This window comes from Pantherophis guttatus, chromosome 4, assembly GCF_059756535.1.
Source record: "Pantherophis guttatus breed Tessera chromosome 4, ASM5975653v1, whole genome shotgun sequence".
Classification (NCBI taxonomy): Eukaryota; Metazoa; Chordata; class Lepidosauria; order Squamata; family Colubridae; genus Pantherophis; species Pantherophis guttatus.
The window spans coordinates 55,032,939-55,055,377 of record NC_142066.1 but is presented as its reverse complement, the minus strand read 5'-3'; the positions used below and the strand labels follow the sequence as shown (position 1 = coordinate 55,055,377).

General features: G+C 37.8%; 1 protein-coding gene across 4 annotated transcripts in view; it reads left to right on the top strand.

Moving 5' to 3' along the window:
* LOC117664724 (uncharacterized) overlaps positions 1-20,288 on the top strand; it is a 127,793-nt gene extending 107,505 nt beyond the window's left edge. For all 4 annotated transcript variants that reach the window (XM_034415977.3, XM_034415976.3, XM_034415975.3 and 1 more), the window contains 7 exons: positions 805-948; positions 4,038-4,109; positions 8,685-8,802; positions 13,605-13,792; positions 15,732-15,919; positions 16,070-16,168; positions 19,837-20,288. In XM_034415977.3, the coding sequence (XP_034271868.2) occupies positions 805-948; positions 4,038-4,109; positions 8,685-8,802; positions 13,605-13,792; positions 15,732-15,919; positions 16,070-16,168; positions 19,837-20,130 (1,103 nt within the window). In that variant the 3' untranslated portion in view covers positions 20,131-20,288. The remainder of the gene's footprint in view (positions 1-804; positions 949-4,037; positions 4,110-8,684; positions 8,803-13,604; positions 13,793-15,731; positions 15,920-16,069; positions 16,169-19,836) is intronic.
* The last annotated feature ends 2,151 nt before the right edge of the window (positions 20,289-22,439 follow it).

Here is a 22,439-nt window from a genome sequence, read left to right as displayed (position 1 = left end):
CGTGAAGCAAGGCGTGAAAATCTGCAGCAGAAAGCTCGAGGTGAGGGAAAGAGGGGAGCAGCTGAGCGCTTTGTTTTTCTCTCCCCCCCCCAATCATCTCCCAGACTGGGTGGCTGTAGAAAGGTGGGCAATCTTTGGGACTAGGAGCCGTTGGATCTGGCTTGGCGAGGGGAGTAAGGCAGGTCAGGTGCTGATCATTGGAACCTTTTTTTTTTTTTACTTTTTAAAGCATTTTTTACTAGTTAAAAATGTTTTAAATGATTTAAAATGAAAAAAATTGGCCAAGCCCATCCAGTCATATGACCACAATGTTGCAAGCATCAGATTGGGTAGTAGCTTTAGAGAAGAAATTGCCAAGTTTCTCCTAAAACAGTTTCCAGAATTTGGGACTGGAGTTGGAGGATATGCAATTTGGTTGTATGAAGTACAACATATAGAAAATAATTACATTTAAAATTCTGTGGAAAACAGGGAAGCATGTTTATTTTAAATCATCTGGTGCTATCTCAGTTCCTCCAAATGCATTAATCATTATTTCCAACCTTCCCAGAAAGCATAGTCAATTATGGCTGATAATTATGACAACTGGTCCAGCGTGTTGGAAGGGGACACATTGGGCTGGCCAGTTCTTTCTTTAGTCCATTAATTCCCAGACTATAAGACAATAATGGGATTTACTAGGAATCAGATGCAAGGACAGGGTACATTCATAGCAAAAGGCTGGTGAGCAGGTATTTCTTGCTTCCACTTTTCCTGAGTCTCACCTCCTACTTTTCCTCTCTCTCACTCTGTATCTCTGCATAGCCTTCCGGACAGCTTATGATGCATTCAGAAAGGACCTTGATGGGATAATTGATCAGGCAGCCCTAGGGACCACAGCCCATAGTTTAGGAATCAACTTAACAGAGGAGGAAGTTCTTGACGAACTAGAATGTGCTGACATGGATGGTAAGTACATGGCGATAGGTCTTATTTAAGGATAAGGATAATTTTATTTCTATACTGCCCCTCTCCCGAGGGACTCGGGGCAGTGTACAGCCAGGTAAAACACAATACAAATATCACAATTTAAATTTAAAAATTCTTAAAAGTATTAGATTTAAGGCCAAAATTAGCTTAAAAAACCAAAAAATTTAGTAGTGATAATTAGGACCAATAACGCCATTGCTTAGCAAAGCAATTAGTAAGTAAAAAATTATACCACCATAACTGTTTTCTGGCTTGAAACTAACAAAATTTACTATATAGAGTAAATCTACTGTATAGTGCAATATTAATGCAATATCAGGGGTTTTCAGTTGTATAGAATGTGAAGGATGTGTGTTTGTGTTTTATTTTTATAGTTATAAGGTACACTGAAGATGGCATTTAGTTTTGTTGTATGAGGTGCAATGACAAGTAAACTAAACTAAACTAAACTAAACTAAACTAAACTAAACTAAACTAAACTAAACTAAACTAAACTAAACTAAACTAAACTAATTAATCAGTTCCAGAACTTTGATGTGTGGGTTTTCCCCTCCTCTTTGAAATTTTAGGCACTGGAATAAATTAATGTTTGTATTTAAATTCATTGGAGATGCATGGAACATGCATGAAAAGTGGTGCCAGCAACAATAAGCACACTATGCTAGGGGTGTCAAACTCAAGGCCTGGGTTTCGGATCCAGCCTGCACGGTGCTTAGATTTGGCCCGCAGGGCTGCCCTGGAAACAGCGAAGGACTGACCCACGGTGCCTCTGCCAGCTAAAACAGACCTCAGAAGGGCTATGGGCAGCCCTCCCGAGTTCCATTTTTGCTGGCAGAGGGGCAGCCAAAAATGGAGCTCAGGAGCCTGTTTTCTCTGCCAGAGCACTCAGGCCACCACATGTGCCTCCGACATGAGTGACATCAAGCTAGCCACGCCCACTCCACCCACCCACCCCCCAAGGTTAAACACAACCCTGATGCGGCCCTCAATGAAATTGAGTTTGATACCCCTGCACTATGCAAACAGCCCAATGTATTCTCTATCTGCCTGCTTACTCTCTCTCTCCAACTTTTTGCTCTGCATAGGGGAAAAAAATAGGCACAGGATAAAACAGATTGACTATAACAGCAATTGTGTGATTGATGGATGCTACAAAGATCTTAAATGCTGACATTGGTTGTGAAATTCATTTTTCAGCATTATTGTAACTAAACAGTAAGTGAATGAGGCAGTCAGTAAACAAAGATTAACAATTCCATTTTTCTTATGTGCATAATGTCTTATATACAACGGATGCCAATGAGTTGGGGAGAAACACCAGTTCTCAGTAAGAATTGCAAATTTGTACAAAGCTAAAATTCAGATACCTTGGATATACAGATAGTCCTTGACTTACAACAGTTCATTTGGCAACCATTCGAAGTTACAATGGCTCTGAAAAAAGTGACTTATGACCATTTTTCACACTTATGACCATTGCAGCATCACGTAATCAAAATTCAGATTTTGGCAACTGATTCATACGTATGATGGTCACAATGCCACTGGGTCATGTGATCACCTTCTGTCAAGCAAAGTCAATGTGGAAGCCAGATTCACTTAACAACCATGTGACTAAATTAAGAATGGCAGTGATTCACTTAACAGCAATGATAAGAAAAGTTGTAAAATGGGGCAAAACTCACTTAACAAATTTCTCACTTAGCAACAGAAATGTTGGGCTCATTTCTCATAATTCAACAACTATTGTAGTTTTACATCTTGGTTTTGAGAAGCATATTCCCACTCTACCCATCCTTAGGCTCACTATTTATAGAGAATCAGGAAGATGGCCTTGAAGTCCTGGGAAGGAAGAGAGTATTAGGAAGAAAACTTTTTGAGGTTGGAGAGGAGAAACACAAGCAGACTTATAAGATTCTGTCTCTGTAGTTGATCCCTATAGTTCTATAGTTTTTCCTATTCCAAGATTTTATAAATTCTATACTTCTTCCTATGGAGCCAATTTCCTAGTCCAATCTACATTTTAGAGCTGATGCAATCAGATCATCCCCTATATTCCTTGCAGAAACCTGCCTGGTATTTTGTTCTGCTTTACAACTATTAAGTTACTTCTGCCCTCCCCCCTCTCCCATTTCATGTATATGCTGGACACAAACAACAAATGAAGCTGTTTGCCCTTATAGGTTGTATGTAGGCTGGCTATAATTAGAAGTAAGGCATTAGATAAAATGCACTTTCAGTCTCTTCATATTCTGGTGGATAAAACTGTTTAGAAGAGTGGCATAATGATAAATATCACAATTGATTCTTTCTCCCCAATCAAAAAAAAAATCAATCTCTTCATTGCTCACAGCTATGTTGTACCACTAGCTGCCAAACAGTTGACTGACACACATGAGTTCTGCTCTCAATCAGCATGCAAAATTCCAGAAAACATCAGCTCTTGCAAGCTAGTATGAGCCAGCCCCAGCACATCATCGGATTACAATCAGAACTCTTATTCCGGTATACACAGGAATAATGAATGAACTGAAGTGTACAGATAGTCCTAGGTTTATAACCACAAAGGGGTCTGGAAAATTTGTCATTAAGTAGTACGCAAGCAAGCAAGGCATCATGTGACAATACCCAATTTTGTGACCAGTTTTGCCATGGTCATGAAATGAATCACTAAGCAAGACATCAGGTGATCATGACTTGCAATCCCTGTTGGCTTCCCTATTGACCTTGCTTGTCAAAAGCCAGCTGGGAAGGTCTCATATGATGATCGCATGGTGTCCCTAGGATGCTGCAACCATCGTAAGTGTGAGCTGGTTTGTCCAGTGTATAGATAGCAATCATGTGGCCTCAAGGACACTGCAACAATCATCATCATTTTCAATGCCATTGTAACTTTGAATCAAGGCATGGATGGTCGCAAGTCAAAGACTACCTTTACAGTTCAGGCAAGATTGTTGAGTTGCCATCAGAAGTAAGAATAAGGCATAACTGGAAGTAGCTCCTTTCAATCTAGCTTATTAACTGATTGTTATTGATTTTTTTTTCTTTTTGTGGGAACTGTTTTTCAGGAGATGGAAAAGTAAATTTCACAGATTTCCTCAACATCATCACAGATACCAAGCGATTCATGCAGGCCGTAGGTGAGAATAAAGAGAACCTTCTTTTCAGTAGGACAGATCCCCTATTTCCCATATAGATTCTGCATCTTGGGTTTTCCATGAGAAATTGCCTGTAGTATTTAATACAATGGGATAACATTGCTAAGCAATGATAAGACAAGCTTACCATCTCTTTCTCTCTCTCTGTCTCTTTCTCTCTCCCTCTCATTAGCATGTATTCCAGGAACTAAGCTTTAGTGGTCCTGATATGTATCAGTAATAGTGTTCAATCCAGTTAATATATTCATTGATCATATAATGAATAACGAAGTGAATAGCTCTAAAAATACATGTAATGAACAAGGCTTCAGTGTAATTTTATGTGTAATTCTGATTTTTTAAAAAATACAGATTAAAAACTCAGTAGCAACCACACAAATTTGCATAAATTGGAATATTTAAATTTGAGTTAGCAAAAATAAAAACAGATGCAAAATTTATATATTTGTCTGTATTGATGAAAATGTAAAGGGGTGAAAAATATTTGGAACAGTTTTTTTTTTTAAGAAATGTAATACATCTTAAAACAAATGAATAGCATAATTGAAAAATAATATTACTTTCCCTGCTGACTACCAAATCAATATTTCCTTTACAAAAGAAAAAGTCTAAATTTTAATTCCATGACAAACAGTTGGAAAATATGGAGAGCTTTAATTTGATTACTAGTATTAAGAATAGTAATTTGTATTAGGACAGAAGATAATTAAAAAGATAATAGATTAAATAATTAAGTAGATAATATAATAGAGAAGTTACCTAAGCAACCAAAAGCAACATGCACATTTTTAATTAAAATAACAGAAGAAATATTTGCACTTAATATTATTTATTTATTTATTAGATTTTTACCCCACCTTTGTTTTTATAAATAACTGAAAGCAGAAACATACATAATACACTTTCCTCCTCCCATTTTTCCCACAACAACCCTGTGAGGTAGGCTGGGATGAAAAAGAGTAACTGGCCAAAATTAACTAGCTGGCTTTCATATCTAAATTAGGATTAAAACTCACAATCTCCATTTAACACACAATCACAAACTGGCTTGGTTTTAATCTGTAGGAGAAGAGACAAACTCTAGGGACAGAATTAAGAAAGAAATCAGACTGGAGTCATTACTTTCCACAAGAAATCCAAGTCCAGCCCCTCTTGAATTCTGTTGATTCTTATATAGTTCAATTTGGTGCTGACAGTTAGTTGACTAGATTCTTGCATATATGTGTGAGCAATAAATCTTAAGTAGAATTTAATAAGACGTTCTGATTTTTTGTACCTGAGAATATCATGTCTAGCTTTGCTCCATGAAGCATCAGAATATCTGATCTTCCAGTTCTCCATCTTTTAGCAATGATGAAATCCATATTTCATCATTGTCAGGCCCTTTCAGGGACTAAGCACAGGAACATGAAAAGAGCCCAAGGAAGTGTCACTTGGGCAACAGTGATGTCACCAGCTAATCCTTTCAATCCTTTCAAACATGAGCAAGGAACTGAGCAACAGCTTTCTTAAGGAATCAACACATATCTAAACTCTGCAGTTAGAGTAGTTGTTGTGACCCAGGCCCAAGTAGGTATTATCAGATGCAATCAGATGCAAACAGACTTTATTAGAACAACTGAGAATTAACTCATTCTCAGCATAGTCCAAACTAATTCAAAACAAATTCTTCATAATACAATTCTTCAGCCTTATCACCAACCTTGGTCTACTTTGGCAAACTGCCAAAGGCTTTTCTTGGCAAAAGTTCAGAAGCAGAAGATGCCAACAAGAAATAAATGCAGCAAGACAAACAAATCTATGAACATTATTTTCCGACAAAGAGCCCAAGAACCGTTGCTGGTCTTTTAAGCCTTATGGGAGGGGCCAATCATCTCTTGGCCTGAGTCGTCCTTTTTGCTTTAGCTGCTCTTGCCTTCTGGCAGCTCTTCTCATGTGTCCACTAGGAACAGGCTCCTTCTGTTCCTCTGCTTCTCTGTTGTCAGCCTCTGGAGGCTTCTTAATCTGCACATCACTCCCAGATGGCCCTGGCCCTATTTCTGCCTCTGACACAGAGCCCTCATCCAGGCTTTCCCCAGCCTCCAGGACTGGCCCATGTTCTTCCTCAGCCTCCTCACTGTTTGATTCCGCTGCCAGCTCCGCAGGCTGCTGGCAGACCACAACATTAGTAGACAGCTGCACATCACTGACTGATAGGGAAGCATTTTTGTTCTGACACTTGGCCACTCCAAATTTTCCATTTCTCACCCTGCATTCCCTACACCGCCTTTGACCCTTTCCCATACCACTGAGAGTCACCATTACCTGGAATGCATAGTCTTCTCTCTGAATTGCAATAAGCCAAAGAGAGGGCAGAGAATCAATACAGATAGTCAACTTACAACCATTCATTTAGTGACCATTCAAAGTTACAACTGCTCTGGAAAAAGTGACCTACATTTGGTTCTTTCATTTACAACTGTCACATGATTAAAAATTATGCAGTTGGCAATTGGCATATATTTATGACAATTACAGTGTCCCGGAGTTCATGTGATCACCGTTTGCGACCTTTCTAGATAGCTAAGTTAATAGAGGGAAGCCAGATTTGCTTAATAACCATGTTTTTAACAACTGTAAGTGATTTGCTTAACAACCATGGCAAAAAGTCATAAAATTGGGTCTAACTCAGTTAATAACTGCCTTGCATAATAACAAAAATATAAGTTAGACCCAATTTTATGACTTTTTGCCACGGTTGTTAAGCAAATCACTTACAGTTGTTAAAAACATGGTTATTAAACTTCAGACTAGGGAAACAGACTCTTCAATATCTACTAAAAGAACTAATGGGACTTCCTGCTGACGTCGTGGCGAGATCAGACATGAGGGGTGGGTCTCCGTGCTCCCATGCCAAGTTCTCTGTTGCTAAGATATATGACTAAACCTATAGAGTGGATGTAAGAAGTTATTTGGAAAGCTTCCTGGACTATCTAAATGGAACAGATTGAATAATCCTGGGATATAAAAAACTATGATTATTGTACTCTCTTGAGGAGCAACGTTAGGCCTGAATATATGGTTTTTGGACTATTGAGCAAGAATGAGGCTTACTAAAATAAGACGAGATGCTCCATCAAGGGGAAATGAGTGGAATTTTAAAAGAAATTGTGTTGATGTTCCAAAGTATCAATGACACTGTGACAAAAAACTACAGGGAGATAAAGAATCTAATGCATTGCATAGATGGGGAAATGGATAATATTCTATAAGGGACAATGAATAAAGATCAAAATGTCCAGGAAAGGGAGGAGACAACAGAAAGAATGGAGGAAAAGATAGAACAGACAAATCAACAAATAAAGCAAGAAGACAAGAAGGAGAAGACAATAATGACAATAATGACTGATGAAACAAATCAAGGAAAAAGTATTTTAAGAGATTTAAAAATGGAATTGGAAAAACAGGAAAATACTTTCGAAAGGAAGATAGGGGTTTGGGCAGACACTCTGGAGGCTTGGCAGCATAAGATGGTAGAGATGGGGAAAATATTCAGACTAAATAGTAAAGAGGTAGATGTAGATAGAGACAAAGATCCAAGAGAGGAATATGGGATGCAAGCCAAAAATCAAATAAGAATTGAAGTATTAAAACGGCAAGAGATGATGGATAAAAAGGAAAGGCTTTTTAATGTAATGGTGGCTTGACTAGAAGCTAGAATAGAGGTAGAAATAAGAATACACATTTTTATATAATAAAATAAAAGCAATAACTAGACAGAAAGATTAGAGGTCGAAAGATGGTATTATTATATATTTTTAAATAATATAGTGACTGGCATTAGAGTGGCATATTGAAATATTGAACAACTAAACAATGAAGGACTATATTTCAATATAAATATGTATCAACACTAGGACTAGTAATGGTGGCCTGACTAGAAGTTTGAATAGAGGTAGAAATAGGAAATAGGGGGAATATTAGTATATAGATTTTTATATAATAGAATAAAAGCAATAACCAGATGGAAAGATTAGAAGCTGAAAGATGGTATTACTATGTATGCTGAAATAATATTGTGATTGGCATTAGAATGGCACATTAAAATTCTGAACAACTAAATAATGAAGGATTATAGTTTAATACAAACATGTGTATTAAAAGATTACAAAAGTTTGACTAATGTAATAAATATTATTATTTTTATTTGTATCAAAATGAACATTACCCAGATTCCACACTGTTCATGTATTGATGCTGATGAATATTTAAAAATAAAATAAAAATATACTCAAAAAATCTATTAAAAGAACTAACTGAATAGAAACTGCTTCATAGTTGAATTTTATGCCCAGTAATTATCCTGGGATGAATGCAAAAAAGATTCCCTTTATGCTTTTAGAGAGAACTGTGAATTGACTCAGGGATTAGGACTTTCATTGCTTCTCTGAAGAAAAGAGACAGATTTGTGTTCCCAGATGAGAGTATTCTTATGCTACCAGCCCTTCTGCAATGTTGTTAGCATTCTCTTTTTCCACGCTGGCAATTTCTTGACATAAATCTTCTATTTCCCATCAGCCCCTAAGAAAGATGACAAAGAGACTGTTGATGCCCGAGGAATCTTGTTCTTTGAGCTCTTGTCAAAGCTGGTGGAATCATCTAAACTGCCAAGACATACTACTACGACTATTGTCAGGTGAGAAAGAGGAGATCCTAAGCATACTGCATGTGCACAAAAACATAGACTGATTCATATATTGTTCCTTGCATGTTTGTATGAACCCAGAGACTCATTTCTTCTTACAAAAGGGTTATAAAAGAAATTTGTTAATTTTAAGGGCATGGAGTAATCCTTTGATCATTAACATCTTTACTAACAACAATTTTGACTGGGAGTTCTCCCAAATGTCAATAAATAGAAAAAAGTTTTAAATCTGGTTCACATTTTATTCATACAGTCATTTAGAAATCTTCTCGATTATACAAAACTGTTTCAATGGGAATCTTTTTTTTTTTAACAATTAAGATAATGTAAATTATCAAGCATTCTTTTTATTAGAAGAGGTTTAATGAATAACTGTAAAAACAAAAAAAGAATTTAGGAGGATTTATTTTTTGTTCTTAAAAGGATTGGTTATCAAAGTTAATCTATTTATTAAATGTTACAAATTTAGTTGAAAAAAAAGACAATGCATACTTTCCATCAGACATTTATTATGAATTTCTATTTCATTCATGTTCTTTATTGAAATGTCACTTGCATTTTCCAAATTATTCTTTGCCCTTCTAAAGATTCCTCCCTTTCCACTTACTGCTGTGTATGTGAAACACTCAGCTGATCAAAGTTTGATGGGTGGCAGAGATAATTTGATGGGGCCAGCCATTATATATGAAAGAATGCAAGTTGGAATGTAAGAGGAGTAAATGGAAAGCATCATGAATTAACTAACAAAATGAAAGAAAAATAAATGTCAGGTTCCCAAGTAATGAAACCCATTCAAAAAAGAAATATGCAAAGTCCATCTTCCAAAACAAATTTCTTTTATTTAGGTAGACATCAAATTGGCAAAAGACACAAACTGGAATTACACCACATAATATTGTAAATTAGAAACATCCCACAAAAGTCACATTCCCCAATAAAAGCAAAATCAACATTGCTCGGTGTCTTCAAACTCCACCTCCAGCTCTCAGCAAGGACAGCCTCTACTCCCACGGGAAAGAACGTTACCTAGCCGAAACAATCCTCACTATCTATTCCCCCCTCCCAATCTTAAGAATGTGGCAAGCCCAGAAAAAACCCTTACATATGCAGAGACAGAAAAGGAATAAATGAGTATAATATAGAGCTAACTAAAATAGCTACACATATGTCAATTTTTGAGTTTGGCAGCCCCCCCCCCCCCAATTGAAAAGAAAATCCTGTAATGACACTGAATACATTAAATGCGACTAGGTTACATATAAAACTAACCTCCCCTGCCACCCGTAAGATCCCTTTTGGGTTTGTGTGGATACTTTTCATGGAACTTCTGAACGGGTCGATCAGCATTGACTTTCCAACTTTTTACCCAGGCGGCTTCCGAAATAGGGTATTCCTTCCAATGAATTAAATATTGTAATTGCCCCCTGTAAATTCTAGAATCCAATATTCTTTTAAGTTCATAATGCTCATGCCCAGCGATGATCAAAGGCTTTGGAGCTGTGCGGTCTGCTGGCTGCAATGAGGAAGTAACAAACGGCTTTGCACATAATGGGCCTATTGCTGAATCTCTCCTCTCCCCACCATCACTACCTGTTTCTAGCAATGGAGAAAGGAGAAACAGTGCCACCCACTCCCAAATCTCTCCAGTAATACTCAATGGTCAATGATATTAAAAGTGCCAAGAGGTCAAGAAGAACCAAGATAAACACATCACCCTATACCAAGCCCCCCAAGGTCATCTACAAGGCAACCAGTGGTTAGTTAGCCCATGATATATCATATATGAACTAGCAATATACACTGCTCAAAAAAATAAAGGGAACACAAGCAGAAGACATCCGAGATCTGAATGAATGAAATAGCCTTATTAAATACTTTGTTCGTAACATACAGTAGTTTTGTGTTCCCTTTAGTTGTTTGAGCAGTGTATAAACTACTGTATGTTACGAACAAAGTATTTAATAAGGCTATTTCATTCATTCAGATCTCAGTTGTCTTCTGTTTGTGTTCCCTTTATTTTTTTGAGCAGTATATATATTAACATTTCATATAGAGCCATGATGGCGAACCTATGGTTTGGGTGCCAAGGTGGCACGCAGTGCCCTCTCTGTGGGCATGCGAGCCATTGCCCTAGTTCAGCTCTGCCATGCATATATGCGTGTCTTCCACCGGCCAGCTGGTCATCAGGTCTCTACCGCGCATGTGTGGGGACAGAGCGTGTGCGGAGGGAAACGTGCACATGTGCAGGGGGCATGCAGGGGCGCGTGTGCATGTATGGGGGTGCGGCACATGTGGGGAGACACACACGCATGCATGGGGGTGGGGCACCTGTAGGGGGCCGCACGTGCATTGAATTTTGGAAGTTCAGGTGCGTGCGCATTAGCGCACATGCACACACACATACTTGGTCCAGAAAAGGTTAGCCATCACTGATATAGAGCAACCAGAAGATGTCTCAATACTATACCCTGGCCTGAATTCTGACTGCAAAAGGTATAGATAATCTACTTCATCAGGCCTCTCACCATCCACTAAATAAGTTTGCTTAAAAAAGGAAGGTTAGATACCAGGAAAAAGTTCTCCAAGACTGTAAGGTCCATGGAGATGGCCTCTTCAGGAGGAAATGAAATACCACCTCTTTCAAGGCTAGCAGAAACACCACCTTCCCAAAAAGAGGCGTTTACCCAGCACTTAGATCTAATCAAATACAACTTCCCAGACCTTAATTAACTAGGAGGAGCATAAGTCCAGATTACAGATGGCCAAGCATACAGAAATAACGACCCTGTCCACTTCCCCATAATTGACTGGCTCAAACACCTTGAAATAATCAAGCTAGAATATGCCTTAATCACTTCCACTGGACCTGAAGTTGAGCAACTCTATTTAACATACTCTAATTTTCCCCAGGGGCCACTTGAGAAACTGTGATTGTTGTGGAAGATGCTGCCACTGTCCTGCCCCCACTGAAACCACCCCATCTCCTGCCACTGATTCCCTACCTCCATTGATGCCTTCCTGGCCCCACCACTGACACCACACTGATGTTCTGCCCTTGCAATTACTATCCCAATGCCCCATCATCCCACCACCAATGCTGTGGGCCAGACTGCAAAAACCCACAGGCTGGATGTGGCCCTGGAACATAAAGTGCTCAAATCTGATCTAACAGATGCCTAGAATAGTTCTCACAAGACTATACAAGGAATCATTTGCCATGCCCCCATCCCAATGCAGGATTCTGGGCACCTTGCCATTGGCCTGCAACAAATACCAGATCCAATGTGTTGCACCCTGTATGAGTTGGACTGTCAATAAGTTGGACCAGATCCAGGGCCACCATGACAGCCATGAATTTCCAGGCCACCTCTGTTTCTGGGCCCAGAAGACTGTTTGAAGCACCAGTCTGGGGAATATCACCATTAACTCCACAAACTCAGGAGCTCAGGCAGGGCCTAGCTGTCCCACAGGGAGGAAAGTAGATAAGCAGCAAGCTCAACTGATCTTAAGATCCTATTTCATAAAGAGCTTTATATCCAGCTACGTATGTACATATTAGGCCACTAGAGACTTTTGAATAACAGCAGCCACACCACCACTCCTACTCCATATTGACTGCTGTCACAGTCAACACCCTGAGGGAGGCTTATTTCTGAGAGAGGGACTACCCTCATCCCGTGCCAATCCAGGTCTTGGTAATCTATACCAGGTCAGTCTTATCATCCACCATCTGACCCTAGATGAGGTGAGCTTTATTACAGGCCAACCTAGTATTGAGCAGCAGCAGTAGCAAGAGTCCAGGGACTCTCAGGTTTTAGTGACCATGCTTTGGGTTGTATTTTAACAATATAATTATAATCTACAAACTTTAATACAATGAAATTGAAGGCAAAAAAAAACACAATAAAGTTATTTCTGTACCATCTTCTGCTTTATTTCTGTGACAGCAGTACAAAACATAGCTATTGAAGGAAATTTCCCAATCATGAAATAAAATAAGTTAAAACCACAGCTTAACAAGACAGCACAAGGAAAAACATTTGTCTTACAAGTAAAGAAAATTATGCTACAGTAGCAATGAATCTGATGAACAGCATTGTTATTCAGGCAGCCCTTGACTTACAACCATTCATTTAGTGACCATTTGAAGTTACAACGGTACTGGAAAAAGTGATGTACAATTGGTATTTTCACTTACAACATCTTCATGGTCAAATCAAAATTCACATACACAATGTATATTTACAATAGTTGCTGTGATCCAGGATCGCATGATCATGATTTGCAGCCTTTCCAGATGGCCACGGACAAGCAGTCAATGGGGGGGAAGCCAGATTCGCTTAACAATCATGCTATTAATAACTGCAAGTGATATGCTTAAAACAACTATGGCAAAAAGGTCATAAAATTAGATGTAACTCATTTAACAATTGCCTTGATTAACAATGGAAATTCTGGTCTCAGTTGTGGACTATCTGTAAAATGCATGCAATAATGAAGATTGGATATATGAAAATGATGGGTGCAGGATGAAGAGACTGGATTTTTTAAAAATGCTGCAAAAGATGACGATGAGAGAAAAATATTGTATAATGTACATAGAGAGAAAAAGTTAGTTGCACAGAATATCCTTAAAGAAAATGAGGGATGGGCTAAGATTTAAAAAGACAGGGAAAACTCTGAGTGATTATAAAGCCAAAAGGAAAAAAGCAAATGGTTTAATCATCTTACTTACATGTCTTCCTCAGTTTTATTTAATGCTCACTTTAATTTTTCTTTGTCTTGTTTTCTAGCTATTATCGCCAAAAGTTCCTGGACTGTACGGGCAAGAGAATGCAACCTGATAGCAAGACAGCAAAACCTTCTGATAAAGAAAAGTTACCCAGAACCCAATCTTCCCCTATTACTGCCTTTGCTGGTGCTGCTCGCATCTGCATCATGAACGAAAAGGAACTGGAATCATACGTAGCAAATCTCCAAAGTAAGCACTCACACTGCAGCAAACTTTAGAACTGAACGATATCTGTTAAGAATCTGATAGATCATACACAGGAAAAATGGAACTGATAACCTTAAATCTCTAAGCTAAACCATGGAATTTCCCTGGTTTTACCTTGTAATGGAATTGAGAAAATACATTAAACATACCTAGTGATCTCTGAGTTTTGCACAAAAGCATGCCTTGCTGGTCTATTACCATAATTAAGATTTGATCAACCATTCTGCCTTAGTTGAAACCCAAGCCCAAATAGGCAGGCAAGAGGTTGAGTAATTTAGTGAAACTTCAAGGAGCAAAATACTTTGGCAGGTATCATATTCTGTACCTCACCATATTCCTACTTTGAAACACCTAGACACAGTTGGTGGTTTGTTTGATTCCTGTTACTGATTAACATAGCATAATCTGTATTTGTACTACTTTTCTACATATAACAGCACAAAAGACATGCTTTGAAAGAACTATAATTTATAAGGAGATAAATGAAAAAAACAGCATATATGTCCCATTCAGTTACGTGTATTTAAGCTTAATTACAATAGTATATAAGAATTGATGTATTAGTGCAAAAGCACTCTAGAAAAAGGTGATGACTGAGGAATGGGGGAGATTTTTTTAAAAGTAGATGCAGAAAATGATATTATGAAGCTGTTTTGGTAAGTAGTTCTAGGCACATTGGGCATCATATGAATAGCATTGCAAGGAAGTAACTTTTCCTTTTCAAGACTCTTTTTAGAGCACAGTCTGTGCTAAATACAGATTTTGCATTGCATTAATCCAACACTGAGTTTTTCTGTCTCTCCTTTTCTCTCTGAATGGGTGAGCATTTGTGTAACAGAAGCAGGAAAGCAGCAAAAGATCCATTTGTTGGATTTTTGCTCATAAGGTGGCAATGAAGCAAACAATGCTTTGCTGCCCAGAATATTACAATTGGTGACCACATTCCCTGAGAAGATTTTTTTCTGGATTAGGAATGGGGATGGGGAAAGTACATAGCATTTGATTAGGAAGAAGTCTGTGCTCTTATTTTCTGCTTCCACAAAAGGAATTAATTCCAGTGGAAAATAACCATTCTGATATTGGATAAGGTTTTAGGCACGCCTCTTAAAAGTTATTTCAGTGCCAAAAAGAATTCCTACTTTTGTAAATAACTATAGTGAAATGATAGAGTAAGGAGGTGGGAAATATATTTAATTTATTTATTCTTTTGCACTAATTTGTATCAGTAAATTTATTATACCAGTTAATTTATTATTTACCGAAGATACATTCCCAGATTAAATATGACACATGCCATCTTCTCTGTTGTTTCAAATATAAATGATAGTACTCCCACCACCCATTGCTGGTTGGAGGGGCATTTGCTATGGTTTTTCCAAATTCCTAGGAGTTCAGCTATCTAGTAAAAGAAAATAATTAAGAATATCTGCAGAAATAATTTACCTTCTTGTGTGCAATGTTGGGCGCAAATATAAAAGTTGAGTTTGCATTGTGAAATGCACATTTTGTCATTTTTGCATTATCATAATTTATACTGGATGACTGTGCTTGTGTTTACAAAGCTTTTCCTCCAATAGATAGCAAGAGTTGGGTCAGATTTCAATCAGAGCCATGGTATAGAAGAAAAGCATTTAAAAACCCCAACATCCATTCTATATTATATCATTACCATTTTGTGTGCACAGCAAAAGAAAAAGAAATGCCTTCATTTCTAATTAGCCAGGGTGGGTGAGGAAGGCTAATTTGCTGTCCTGCTTCCTTCCAGGCCTTTTGTAATGACTATCTGCTTCTCTTGTGCTTTGCTGTGTTCTGCTTAAATTTCTCTTTGCTTTTCACTTTGGTTTGGGTTTGGATATTGATGAGTACTGATGATCTACAGCTAAGAGCATCCTGACATTTGACTCTGTTTTGCTTTACCTAGAAAAAGTTAACCCTTCAGAGAGTCCCTATAATCAAGTGCCTATCTTTCCCTTGATCCCTAACCGGGATGTCTTGGTGAAAGGGAAGCCAATGAAGGATGTCCAGAAGCTGGATGTGCAAAGGAAAATGGTGCCCCTCTCCTCCTTTGAAGACCATTTCCTCCATAAAAAGAGGTGGATAAAGCAGATAGTGAGTATACAGTTCCATTCTGCCTATTTTCATCTAATGATTAAATCCTTCCCGTAGCCTTTCCGTATGTTTGTTTATATGATACTGATCTGCTCAGATTTGACAAACCTTCGTTATACATTTTGTTTTGTTGTTTTCCTTTATACATAGCCCAAAGCTGCCAAGGTTTCCAAACCAGCCCTCTCTCTCTCTCCAGAGCTAAGTCAGAAGCGTTTGACTATGAACGACGTGAGTGAAATCCGACAAGAGGTAAGATCTTTGAGGCAGGTGCTATTTATTGGGCTGGATTAAATTAAATTAGTTGGACTTATTTTATAATTAAAACCAGTTAGCAAAATTTGAATTAAGGAATGGATAATTGCTCTCTGTAATGACAATATGAATGGGAATATAGTATGAGTTTTTCTTTTTGAGTTTCACATCCATCTGTGCTGCTCTTGTATATCAAACTCACATATAGCATAGTTCACTTTGTCAACCTCAACGTGTTGTGGTTATCATTCAAGTGGGCAGGGGGAGGGAAAACCCCGCTTACCAGTTGTCATGTCAAGTGTGTATTGTTGCTGATTCCACCCTGCTCGCCATTTCCACTGAGAGGTGAACCCAGAAGTAACTACACAGCTTCTAATATTAAAGACTATTCCTTAGTGTTTATTTATTTATTATTATTTATTACATGTATTTATATGCCACCATTCTCCCGAAGGACTCAGGGCGGCGAACACAAGTTAAGAAACAAGTACAATAAAATCATAATTTAATCCAAATAATTAATTAATAGTAAATAATAAAACCCGAAAATAAAATCAGAGTCAGCTTATTTGTTTGAAAAGCCAAGTCTTCAAGTCCTGGCAGAAGGAACAGAGATCAGGAGCCGTCCGGAGCTCAGTAGGTAATTCATTCCAGAGGGTGGGAGCACCCACAGAGAACGCCCTACCCCTGGGCACAGCAAGGTGACATTGTGGAGGGGCGGAGCTTTGTGTATCATACCCATGATGATGAAATGTAACTAGCATTGGGGGGGAGTATGGGGTGGAGTCATGGGATTAGCGGGTAGCTTTAAAGGTGATGGGAAGCACTGCGTGGTAGCGCTGACAATAAACTATTCTCCACGGATGTTTGTTGGTTCGTGCCAGAGCCGAGGATGAAGATTGCTAAAACACAGATAACTTCTGGTTGGGAGTCTTATTTCATCGCGGAAATCCGGAACCTGACACACTTAAGCATTGCTTGCTCTTTTCTCTCCACCCATCCATCTTTCTGGTTATTATGTTGATATAATAATCTTGTTTCTTTTTCATTGTTTCTTTTATTGTTTTATTATTTTACTTCTGTTCTATTTGCACTCCTTTCATTTTCTTCCATTTTATTATGGTAAGCTGCCTAGAGTAACCTGGAAACTTCTAAATTAAATTACTATAATGTATGTGTGCAGTATAATACTATCTTTACAGGAAGTTCAGAAACTAGCTCATGCTGGCTGGGGAATCCTGAAAGTTGATCCATCCATCTTAAAACCTCAACATTGAGAAACACTGATGTAGGCTTCCAGTTGGCACCGCCTGGCGTCGCGGATGGTCTTCTTGGACCGCCAGCCCCGCGATTCCGTTTGAGCCGTTCTGACAGTGCTAATCAGCTGTCAGACAGCTTAAAAACCTCTCCTTCGGGAGAAGAAGGAGAGGAGAGCCGGTGGGCAAGGGTAGAGCTCCCCGGGAGCTCCTGGAGTAATTCCAGGGCCTTGGAGGGTGAGAGCTCCCCGTTTAGCCCACTGAAGCTCTGGACCCGTGGCGACTCCATTTAAACGGAGCCAGAGGCCGGCGACCAACTCTGCTGCCAAGAAGAAGATTAACTGATTTCAAAAAGCAGACAGAACGGAAGCAGGAGAACAAGCTTTTGCAAGTATATGCTTAACTCCTGGGATACATTGTTTCTATTTGATTTTGCTGAGCTGGAGCTGGAAATGGAGTCTTTGTTGTGGGTGTGAAAGTGGAAGTAGGAAATGAAAGTGCTTGTTAATAGACTTGTGCTCAGAGACTGGATTTAAACTGCTGGATTTGAGAGCTGGGTCTAGAAAAGACTATCTTGCTTGATAAACTACAAATAAATCTGAGAAAGCTGTTTGAGAGACTTTATGGCTGTGAAAAGAAAAATTCTTTTAAAATAATATGGCTTCCAAGGAAGGAGTTTCTGAAAGTGGAGGCTCTTTAATGGCGTTAGAAATGACACAGAGAACTGAAACACAGAGCCAGGAGGCTTTTTTTAGAGACCTTGCAGAATTTATAAAGGAAGCCATGAATAACCAAATTGAAATTATTAATAACTTTTCAGCAATCATGGAACAAAAATTTACAGAACTGGTGGAGGATAAAAAAGCAACTGAGGATGTTTTTGAAGGAAAGCATAAGTAGGAGACATTTTGATCAAGACAGAGAAGCTGGAACTGGCTGACCCTCAAGAATCTTCAAACCTTCTTCCTGCCCTTTTGGAATTAATTGACAGAAATTTTCAAAAATATAATTTGGAGCAGAAAGAAGAAGAAACTGATCAGCTCTACGAGGTTTCGGAGGATTTGGCAGAGGCTTTCACACAATTAATTGAAATGCAGCAACTGGATTTTTCTTTGCAAACTGATCGAGTTAATTCTTTGTTCTATGAACTGACTGTCTATACAAGCAAGAAGAGTCGATATGGGGGCTCTAAACCAGAGGAAATGGTTTTGAGAAAGGGACAAGTCTTAAAGATACATCAACCCCCAGTTAAAATTCAAAACCTTCTCAAAATAAAAGAAAGAGGGAGGAAGAGAGATTGGAAAAAATACAGAAAGAAAGGAAGAAAGGAAGATTAATTTTTTCTGGCCTAATTATTGATGTATTAATGATTAACTACAATGATTAACTAAATGAATTGAAAGTTCAATTAATGATTAATTAAGGTTTAGTTATTGTTAAAAATATTTGAATATTGAGAACAAAAGCAGGAGGAATAGCCAAATAATTAAGTATGTATTATCTACTAGTGTTTGTTATTGGTTTTTTTTAAAAAAAATTCTTAGGGCTAAAGGATTATATGTTATTTTGTGTTTAAAGGGAGGTTGATGAATAATCTGTAGAAGGGGAGTTAAGGGGTCTAGGGAGTTTTAATATCTTGCATTAATTTAGCATATTTTAGCATATGTTTGGTAAAACCTATACCCTGTTTTTCTTCTGGGAAGTCGGGGGAGTGGGGAGGGAAGGAGGGGTTGCACAAATGTTTAATTAGATAAGTGATTTGTTTGATTTGTTTGAATTTTAAAAATAATAAAAAAAAATGTTAAAAAAAAAAAGAAACACTGATGTAGAATACAATCCTGCAGTTGAACTGCTAATGGAATATGGGTGAAAAAAATAAATGGGGCTGAATGGGAAAAAATTCCAGCAGTAGGTCTATCCATTGGGGTAATCATCTAATTTCTTTTTCTGTATAACTTCTGTATAATCAAAGAGTTTGATACTTATGGAAAGTAGTCCCTTTTCAGCTATTTTATTTTCCAGGCTTTTAAGAACTGCTAGTGTAGGCATTTTTAACTTTGACTGGCTATTGAAAAGACCTTTCTATATTATTTTGTATGTCCATTTTTTACCGTATCTTACTTTGTTTGGAATTCTGTGAATACATATCTTTCTTAAAGCATCAGATATTAATTATATGAATAAAAAACAAAGAACAAAGGGCTGTGGGAGGAAATTTGCCAACTTCAAACTCTTCAAAGCTTCTTTTCATAACACCAGCTAATGTCCTGATTTGATTCTGGGAGTCATACCTTTACTAATTAATCACACTTATATGCTACCCAATTCCCAATTAATCATTTTTAAAGTTTTTGCATGGTTACTCTGATGATTTATCTCCCATCCATATTCTCTGGCTTTCCTATTCAGGTCAAGAAAGTGACAGGCTCCTATCGGAAAGCAATGGCTCTCCGTGAACGCAACAAAATGCTGAAGCTGTGGAAGAGACTACGTGGTGGAGAGATTGGACTGGAGACCAACAACCCCAGTTTCTACCAGATCTTCTCCACGTACACCTGGTCATGGAATGTTTTGCAGGACCTGGTGTCACCCCGAGAACTTCAGGAATATGATAAAAAACAGTACCAACGTGTTCTCCGGCCAGCCACTCCTATAGATAAACTAATCGGTACTAGTGGGAAATCAAAAAGAAGTCAGAAGTAACACCAGATGTTGCAACCAGTGCTCCTCCTTTTATGTGAATGCATTCCCTCGATCAATCTCAGGCTGGTATGCAGGTCACACTTTCTATGAGACATAGTGCAAGGTTTCAACTTTGTACCCTGGCTAATACAATGAAAAATTAAGCTTCAAGAGGCAAACTATCTCTCTTGTCATCTTTGTATTCTATTGTTACTGAGTGCCACTAACAGGCACAAGGACAGTAAAACAGAAGAAAAGTATTCAAATTTGAAAATCAAGCGATTTGGGGGTAGCAATTCTTTACCATCCACATTTAAAGACATTCTATTCTCCTGACAATTTTTTTTCTTTTCTTTCTTTTTCAAACCTTAACCATTAACTTAAAGCAACTCTCAATCACCCTGTTTTTCTAGGAATGAGTTCCATCGGGAGGTAAAATGCAGTCTTTAGAAGAGAAACAAAGTTTGCACATTGCATGAAGGCATTTAGCTAGTTCTGAAAATAAAAAATAGAAAAAAGTTAATTGTATTATGGCTTCATTCAATGTGCAAAACTAATAATGTATTCATATGTTCTTCAAGGGAGTGCATGAAGGAGAAATGTGATTTGTTTTAAACTCTCAACCTTTTTATTATTCCATGTTTTAATTAAAACCCAGTGGGAGGGATTTCACTAAGTAAGTATGGCAAGGCTGAGCAAATATGCTGTGCTCCCCTCAACCTTCCCAGCACTTTTCTTTCCCTGTCTCTTCTCAGCCAATTCTGCCATCACTGCCAAAAAAGCAGCATGACACAGTCCAATAGTTGATTTTCTCATTCACTTATCTACCTATCATTTTATTCTTAGTTCTCACAGCAATGGGTCTTATATCACAATGTTCTCTACATCACAATGTTTGGGAGTTTGGACTCCCAAACTGGCATGTTCTACTATCCTCTATCCATCCTGATTTCCCATAATTTTTCTATCCTTCTCTTTCTCAACTGCCAGGACTGTTAATGTTTGGTTTGTTATAGATATGGACCCTTTCAGTCCATATCTATAACAAAACAGCTCTACTTCATCCTGTGCATGTTTCAAAATAGCTGGAACACACATTTCTGTCCCAGAAGGAACTCCCCTCTCTAAATCAACTGCCCTATGAATCTAATTGTGCACAAATATTTCCCTAATCTGACATACTTTTGTGGTTGCCTGTGTGAACTTGTTCATATCCATCACTTTGCTATAAAGCATGTACAGCCTGTTTTACAACTTCAATGGCTGGCATAATACAGTATGCTAATTAAACAAGACCATAGCAAAAAGAATGGAGCAGACTGGAGAAATATTGAAGAAGACATGGAGCATCTATGCTCCATATTTCATATTTCAAAGTTAAAGGGCAGGAGCAGGAATCAAAAAAGAGAAGTAATGATGTCAATAAGAAGACAGATCCATTTTTGATAAGGAGAAAAGCTATTGTAACAATGCAATTATATCCGACAAGAAACTAACTATGGCTGGATATCATATTTGAAAATACAGTGTGTTATTGACAGCATAATTAGGGCACGTCATTCCATTTTTATTCTAGGTGATTTAACAAAACAGAAGATATAAATAGAAAGCATTCAATATTTGGATATATATTTAAATTTCATTCCAGAAATATCCGTATAAAATGAAGAGTGAGTTTATCCAAGTTATGATGCAATTCTGAAGGACAAATTGACACTTATACTAGGGACTGTTAATTTCTCTGATAAAATATTTTTATAATCAGAATAGAACAGTACCCCTGAAATTAGAGAAAGAGAAATAGAATAGCTAAGTGACTTTTAGGAAAAATCACTAACGTAAAACAAGGCTTTGAATTCCTAAAAAGATTGTGGAGCTTAAAGAGTTTTGGTTTATATCTGAGAAATTTTAAAATGTTTGACTTTGCACATCACCTGGATCTTGTTGATCCCTACAGGACCCCAGATCAAACTTGGAGAACTGCTAATGTAGAGAAATATTATAATTTATCAATCCTTTGAAAACATTATAAAGAAAAATATATTATATTGAAGAACAATGTAATCAGGTCTAGGTATGCATCGTTAGTATAGTACAGTATATAGTATTAAGAGCTGTGGCAATACAGTGGTTAGAATGCAGTATTACAGGCTGACTCTGCTTACTGCCAGGAGTCTGATTTCTTCGATTCTGACAGGCTCAAAGTTAATTTCAGCCTTCCGAGGTCAGTAAAATGAGGACCCAGATTGTTTGGGGCAATATGCTGACTCTATAAACCGCTTATAGAGGGCTGTAAAGCACTATGAAATGGTGTATAAATCTAAGTGCTA